At 37.6% G+C, this 8,349-nt stretch overlaps 1 protein-coding gene across 1 annotated transcript; it reads right to left on the reverse strand.

The window, feature by feature from the left end:
• Nucleotides 1–511: 511 nt before the first annotated feature.
• On the reverse strand, nucleotides 512–1,447 carry LOC137673748 (olfactory receptor 4N5-like). Its single transcript, XM_068418739.1, has one exon. It carries the CDS (start codon nucleotides 1,445–1,447, stop codon nucleotides 512–514), a length of 936 nt encoding a protein of 311 aa, XP_068274840.1.
• Nucleotides 1,448–8,349: the final 6,902 nt, after the last annotated feature.

An 8,349-nucleotide genomic window follows, 5' to 3' on the forward strand; every position in this document is an offset into this window, starting at 1 on the left:
GCTAAAACTTCCAAGAGAAAGGAAGCTGTGTGCATTACTTGAGCATAATGAGCCAAACCTACAACTGTGTTGCTGTGCAATTAACATTTTTTTACATCTTAGATATTTGCATCCGTTTATTTACAAAGTTCTTCCAGAGCTAGTTAAGCATTTCTATGGCTCATTAAACTGTTAGTCACTTCAAAGATCATACAATTGCTAACAGATATATATACACATACTGTTGAGTTACTTTGTGTATGCTTTCATTCACTGCATTGGAAATATTTAGTCCTTACAAAGCAAGGCAATGAGATTCAATATTTGTCTGTAAGAAATAAGGATTTTTGCAACTTTTCCAAAGACATTACTAATATTGTAATGATTTTGTAGATGTTGGATCCATGTTCTAGCAAAATAACTCTACACTGATATTCTGGACTATAGATAGACCTATGAATCTCTCTTGAAAACTGTTTCATAGACAAAAAAAAAATACTATAAATCTGTACTTTATGAATATGTTTCCCTCCTATTTTCCTCTCCCCAGAAAGTACTGCAACACCAAACGCTTCATGGCACTGAGGATCTCCCTGTTCCTCAGGGTGTAGATCATGGGGTTCATGAGGGGAAAAACCATAGTGTGGAACACAGCCACCACCTTGTTCAGGGGCAAGCTGCAGAAAGGCCAGCAGTAGATGTATATAGCTGGTCCAAACATAACAAAGACAATAATGATGTGGGTGGTGCAGGTAGATGCTGCTTTGTTCTTCCCTCTAGAGATTCCTGTTTTCAGACGGATTAGTAGGACAACGTAGGAAATCAGCAGAAGAATGAAACATATGAAGATGACTAGTCCGCTGTTGACAAACATGATAAACTCCAGTATGTAAGTGTTGGTACACGCTAGCTTAATCACTTGTGTAACATCACAAAAGAAGTTGTCCAGTTCATTGGGGCCACAGAAGGGAAGATGAACAACAAACACAACCTGGATGACTGAATGTGTGAATCCTCCAGCCCATGCTGCCCCCACCAAGACCCAACAGAGCATTTTTGTCATTAAGGTTCCATAATGAAGAGGCTTACAGATAGCCACATATCTGTCAAAGGCCATAGCTATCAGCAGGAAGATCTCAGCTCCACCAAGGAAGTGGAGGAAGAAGAGCTGTGCTATGCAGCTTCTAGAAGAGATGGTCTTCTGTTGTGAGAAGAAATCAGCCAGCATCTTAGGTGGAGTGACAGAACAGTAGCAGATATCCAGGAAAGCTAGATTAGCTAGGAAAAAGTACATTGGGGAGTCCAACTGTGGATCTCCCCTGACTGTGAAAATGATGAGAATGTTTACTGGAAGGACAATGACATAGAAAAGAAGGAAGAGGAAAAAGAGGAAGTGTTGCACTTCACGTGTCTGAGACAATCCCAGCAGCACAAATTCTGTTACTTCTGTCTTGTTTTCTGTTTCCATCACATTTCTGAACATCCCTAGAATAGAATAAATATAATTGAGATATATCTATCACACTGGACATCTAAAATGCAGGAGTGATTCTTCATAGAAATTTAAAATAAAATGCTGAGCACTTCACAAATAACTTCTTTTAAAATCAGTATTTGGGTTCTTACTTATCTAATAAAAAGCCAAACATCTGAAAGAGTTTAGGAGTGCTTTTCCCTAGAAATGTCTGATGCATCCCAAACTCCCATTTCAATCCTTATTACAGTAAGAAAGATACTAGCATAAACAATATACTTAATATATCCACAGATTAATGGACCAATTATTTGATCTTGTATTCAGAGAAATAATTCAGGTTAGGAATTTATCCATCTTAATTTCAAATCTTTTTAAGCTGACTTTCTGATTCTGATGTAGTCCTCTATATGACAGGTAAAATCAATGGAAATGGAATTGGGGATTATCCAGCTAATTTGGACAGTTTTCTTTGGAGGAGAAGAATGACTCTGCAATAATTTATTTTGCAATATTGATAATAAAGTGACTATAAAGGAAATATAAAACATATAGACCAGCATTAGTTTCAACTAAATGCTTAACTCGTTTGCACTCACAAAGGAAACTACCGTCACTCGAACTTTCTTAATGTTTCCTGCCTGGTTTCCAGTCATCACTGAAGAAAATTACAGGTCTTCTCTGCACTTGCTTCTTATCTGCCCATGCAATACAAAGCTTTGGTTACCCCACAGCATTTCAAATAGAACTAAATGTGTAGACAACCAAACTGAAATGAGCTCAAGTCTACGCTGTGATACCTATGTGTAAAACCTCAAGCTGAATCCCACCCTTACAATTACAGAAATAAATTTCACACCCTTCATACTCAATTTGATGTTGTAGGACATCTTTAGGATTTTTTTTGCCTTACTTTAATTGATTGACATTTTTCCTTCAAATATGTAGTTGTTTTTTGCTTACCACTACTGTGAAGAAGGTTAGATTGCATGTTCTATAGATTCTCCAAGCCTATATGTAATTCCAGTTTTCAGATGGAACTGAGAGTGGACATGCAAGTAAGAAATTAGGCACCTCATCTAATTTTATCTGATATGCACTTTGGATAGGAATTTTTGAATTAAATGGGGTGAATCTCCTGTTATACTGAACCAAGACAAACCATATGATTCATTGCTTATTATATCTTGTTAAACTAATTCCATTTTATAAAAAGGAATTTTTAAAAAATATGTATTAATATGGATTAATTTATTCGTTTAGGTCATACTCTTTTTCTCATCAATGGAATCTGGAGAATTCAGCTTACCTACAGACAGTGAGATTTGGTCTGTGGAGTAGCTATTAAGACTTACTGACTTATTGACTTTATCTCTGTCAAAGTCACCTTAGCTAGGCCACATGCAGGCATCGATACTATTAATACAAAAAAGAAAGTTTCTTATTTTGAGTCTGATTCCCATCTCTGGAGATTATTTCTAACTTCATATTCTCTTTTTCAACAAGTCTCAGGAGTCATCTTTATACACTGTTAATGACCTAAAAAAAAAAATAGCACTGGTCCACTCATCAATGGCTGACCATAATTCCCTGAGAACTGCCCCTCACTCTTTGCAAATGAGCTGGGAAGCAAGATGATATTTCCCCCATACAGGCTTACAAGCATCACAGAAAATATTTTATCCCTGAAAAAAAATTAAACTTCTACTGTCGTCACTACTGAATATATACAGTACAATCTCTCATCTTGTCCTTCCTAATAAGTGCATAGAAGGAAGGGAAGAGAGGGGAGGGGAGGGGAGGGGAAGGGAAGGGAAGGGAAGGGAAGGGAAGGGAAGGGAAGGGAAGGGAAGGGAAGGGAAGGGAAGGGAAGGGAAGGGAAGGGAAGGGAAGGGAAGGGAAGGGAAGGGAAGGGAAGGGAAGGGAAGGGAAGGGAAGGGAAGGGAAGGGAAGGGAAGGGGACAGACTCACTCTCTATCTGGAATGGAGTAAAACTCCTCAAGAACGTGCTGTGTTCTGAATACACAGGCTCACTTTGATATATCTTTTCCACTCCTAAGTTGGGAGGAACAGAAAACTAGACCCCAGGGAAATGTAGATACATCTTGTTTACAGAATGGGAGCTTGTTAGCAAATCAGCACTGGATCATAGAACTAGGACTGCCTAGAGAGGCACAGCTGACATCTTGATCCCTGCATAAGGTCATCAGGGAAGAGAGCAATTCATTTCAGACTCTGCAGCATACCTTCCCTCAGCATGAAATTTGGAATTCAAACTGTTTGTATTGTCTCCAAAATTCCTCTAATGCTTCACATACTGATTGAGTCTTCTTGTCCTCAAAGACATAAAAAAAGAGAAGGAATATGCCCCAAATCATACAATGCCATGGGTATAATACAAAGACTGTGGCTACTGTTGTTCTAAAACATATCATATCACAGACCTACTGGAGACCTGAACAGAAGAAAGAGATTAGCTATTTTTGATCTAAGAGTAAGCATTTAAAACTGATAAATTCTTAATTCCAATTTTCTTTTACTGTCATTAGACATAATAAAGGGTCCTGGATATCAGATAATCTCATTTATCTTTGACACCTGTCCTGTGATTAATGTTACTCTCTCTCCATTGTTCTTGTAGATACTGTCTTAGCTGTTTTCTATATAGACATCTAAAGTGGGGGACATTAGCCTCATCTTAGGAATCTAAAATACTAGTGGGTACTAGACAGCCCAATCCATTCTTCATGCTAACCTTCTGCTGTACAGAATCTACAGCTCTTCTGTGAAAGAGACTTGGAATAAACACAGTGAAATCACTAAGTAAGTACTATAGTCTGCTTCGGTATTTCTGGGTGACTGACCATTTGATTCCTTTATTTTGAGCTTTGTAAAGTGCATATTCAGGAAAACCACAGTTCCTTGTAGATAGATAGAACTGGCCCTTGATGTCAAAGTTCCTCATCATTCAAAATTTTCAAGTGTTGGCTCATAGATGCAGGTATGCTTGAATAAAGCACTTCATAGTTTTGTAGTGTATTGTAGCTCACTCACAAACTCTCTTTTGAAATGATTCAACCTCTACCTTTGAGATGAAAATTTGTAGTTTTAAAGAGGATTCACTCCAGCTTTCTCTGTACTTATTAATTAAATTGTGTCTAGGAAAAACAATGGGCATATGAAAGTGAGCATTTATACAATTAAACTCGTATCTGCTTTGTTCCTATCACAGCTTGGGAATAAGAAAGATGACATTTGTAATAGGAATTTCAGATGCAGCTACATTCTTTGCAGGGTAAGAAAGCTTACTGGCAATATGTCTTTACATTCATTACATACCATTATTCACCAATTTACCAAAGTGTGTGAGCAAAAAGAAAGTATGTGTGCAGATCTAGTGGAAAAATTAAGCTTGCATCTTTGGTATGTTGAGTGAATGGTTCTCTATGCCATCTTACTTCTTCTTCATTATTTAAAACTTTCAGATGCCTATTAATCTTTCATCCATTAAAAGATATTAGTCCCTTTGAGTACATGTGTGCAGCTCAGGGTGCCAAGTCAACACAATCCTCATTGCCAGTGTCAGCCGTTTATGCTACCACCAAAAAGATCTTCATGGTCTAAGCAGATGGCCTTAGGATTCCCCATGCAAAATTGTTACTCCATGATAGAGAGTGCATGGAGAGCGTGAACTGACAGTATCAACTTTCCAAGAGCTCACAGTCAGAGCTGAGAGGTTTTTGCCACCCTTTCTCTCTAAGTAGAGACTCTGCATCCGATGTATGGCATCTTTAATGTGAAAATTCCTGTATATTAAGGCTCTGGACTCCTTGTCTTAAAATGGTGCAGTCACAGTACTGGCTGAGAGACAAGGAAGGCAGTCACGCATAAATCTGAACAGAAAGCATAGTGGATTAAATAAAGTGGATTTTCCTGTACCTATTATCCCTGCTCACAATGGAACAACAGTAATAACAAAGAGCCAGTAAATAAGATTACAATGCCTGTTTCTCCATCTGTACAGTAATTTTGTTTTAATTTGCCAGTTAAAAAACCTCAGGGGAACGGTAGCAGCAGTGTGCAGCAAGTTGTACCACCAAGCGCTCAACTGAATTTTATGATCACAGCTCTATCTTAAGAAGATACTTTACCCCACTCTTGTGAGACCCCACCTGGAGTACTGTGTTCAGCTCTGGGGCCCCCAACATAAGAAGGACATGGAGCTGTTGGAATGAGTCCAGAGGAGGGCCATGAAGATGATCAGAGGGCTGGAGCACCTCTCCTATGAAGACAGGCTGAGAGAGTTGGTGCTCTTCAGCCTGGAGAAGAGGCTGCAGGGAGACCTTCTAGCAGCCTTGCAGTACCTGAAGGGGTCCTACAGGAAAGCAGGAGAGGGGCTTTTTACAAGGGCAAGTAGTGACAGAACAAGGGGGAATGGTTTTAAACTGAAAGATGAGAGATTTAGATTAGATATTAGGAGGAAATTCTTTACTGTGAGGGTGGTGAGACACTGGCACAGGTTGCTCAGAGAAGCTGTGGATGCCCCCTCCCTGGAAGTGTTCAAGGTCAGGTTGGATGGGGCTTTGAGCAGCCTGGTCTAGTGGAAAGGTGTCCCTGCCTGTGGCAGGGGGGTTGGAACTAGATGATCTTTAAGGTCCCTTCCAACCCAAACCATTCTCTGATTCTCTGATTCTGTAAGATATAGGGATGTCTGAGAGGGGGAGTGGGAAATGTGAAATATGAAATATGAAGAAAGACGTGTGAGCCAAATACTGTGTTAGGGTTTATTACAAACAAGTTACAGATAGGGCATGTCTACCTTCTTTTGATGTCCAGAAAGTTTAATGGAAAATATATTAGGATGTCCATGCCACTTGACCTCCATATTGAGTACATTTAACTTGAGACTATGAACTACAAAATGCTTCTCAGTTTTTAAATCTGTGTGCTCAGGCTCTCAAATTTCTCTGCTGTCTTAAAACCTTTATCATGATGCCATATACTTTTTAAGATAAGGAAAACTGTGAAAGAGCTCTTAGAAATATCTTTAAGTAAGTAGAAATGGCATATTTGCCTAATTACTCTTAGAAAACATTTGTGTTTTTCCTGTCTAGGGTAAGTAGATTAAACAACAGATTACTGGTGAACTAAAATTGAATCAGATGATAGAGGGTGATTTGTGCTGGGGAGCACTTTCCTGCTTTTTATACTGCTTCTTTCATTAATTACATTACATAAAAGTCAGAGATGGAAGGAGGTTAAAGATGCCCTAAGGAGAACCATCAGTTACATAATCTTTTCCTAAAATACTTGCAGAATGTGAAACCTTCGGGTAGTGTCACAGACACCTTATCCTGGACTAACAAACAACAGAAAGATTCCTGCTCATGATTCAGTTGCTTATAGCTAACAATTTACTCATTTTTATTCTTAAATTCTTTAAAAATATTATAAAAATGAGTACTCTGTTCCTTTAAGTATGTTAATATTCAACATCCTTTGACTTAGACATTTAAAAATTAATAATTTAAAATCTTTTGAGGTTTTTTTTTGTGTGTATGTGTGTTTCTACAATCAAAGGGGAAGGGATGGAAACACTTCCTGAAGGTAGTTCATCAAGTCTTTTTTAATATATGACAGAAGAATAAGATTAACGTCCTCTCACATCCTGTCAAACCTTACCATCATATAAAATGTGATAAAGGAACAATTAGAGAAATGTACAATAAATCAGGTGTTCTAGCAACAAGAGACCTAGATTCAGATACATGCTCCCAGTCCTTGTGAGACCAAATTTAATATAATAATTTCTTGATTTCCCTTCATAATCCATTAAGAGAGAGATGCATTCCACCACATAATTATTCCTTTTATCAGGTAGTTATAACGAGGTTTTGCTGTTGTTCACCCGTCTTCAAAGTAACATCTTTCTTCAAGTTAGGAGTCTTAATTAAGTCCCTCAGGAGAGATGGCATGAATCTGGGTTCTAGGAACAAAAGCAAAGAGCAGCAGAAGTTGAGCTTACACCTTTAAAGACCATGTACACTGCAGAAATGGATGAGATGATTTTATGAAGAAATATTACTTATACAGTACATGAAACAAATATTTCTTAAGCGATGTTCTTCTGGTTGTAATTTTAGTCCTTTTATATTTATTACTCTTGAAGTGAGAAGCTGGAGATAGAACTTCACTTATTTTTCTGTCTGATAATAAGTATTAAATTAAGTTTCCTCATGGACAATTAGAAATTCCGATAAAAGATATTGCAATAAAGATTTTTCCATCTTCATATGCTACTTTGTGTTACAATGTCTGGGATACATGTTCTGCAAAGCCCACTTAGTAAAGAAGTTTTGAATTATTTTTTGTCTGCTTGCTTTTTTTAGATTTGCATTATGTGGTGAGATATATAGAGAAGATAAGCTGCACAACCTGGGTAATGTTCCTATGGATGTGAACGAAGATGAAGCCCTAAATTGTTAAAGATTTCTCTATCAGTTAACATACTTGCTAACATTCCCTTTTTTATAGACAAAAGTGGGATTCAACTCAGTTTCAGAGATCTAAAATTTCTATGATGTCTGCATTAATCAGCAGAGAAAAATAGACACTTAGAAGTGTATTACACATCATCCTTCTACGACAACAATGTTAACAATGCAGTGAATAATTTTCTTTTGTCTCCTCCATGGGCTGTAGAGTGAATTAATGTTTTTATAGTCTTCTCAGTGTTAGGTCTCTAACATTAAATAAGGGAGTCTCAGAAAAAAAATCTGAAGAAAAACATGCCAATGCACAGTTTCCATTTTTTTTTCTCATTTGTGAACAAAACAAGGACATTTCTGAAGGAATTTTTTATAAGTTTATGTCCCCAGAACACTAAAATCCTTCAC

This window comes from Nyctibius grandis, chromosome 26 (genome assembly GCF_013368605.1).
Source record: "Nyctibius grandis isolate bNycGra1 chromosome 26, bNycGra1.pri, whole genome shotgun sequence".
In the NCBI taxonomy this organism is placed as follows: Eukaryota; Metazoa; Chordata; class Aves; order Nyctibiiformes; family Nyctibiidae; genus Nyctibius; species Nyctibius grandis.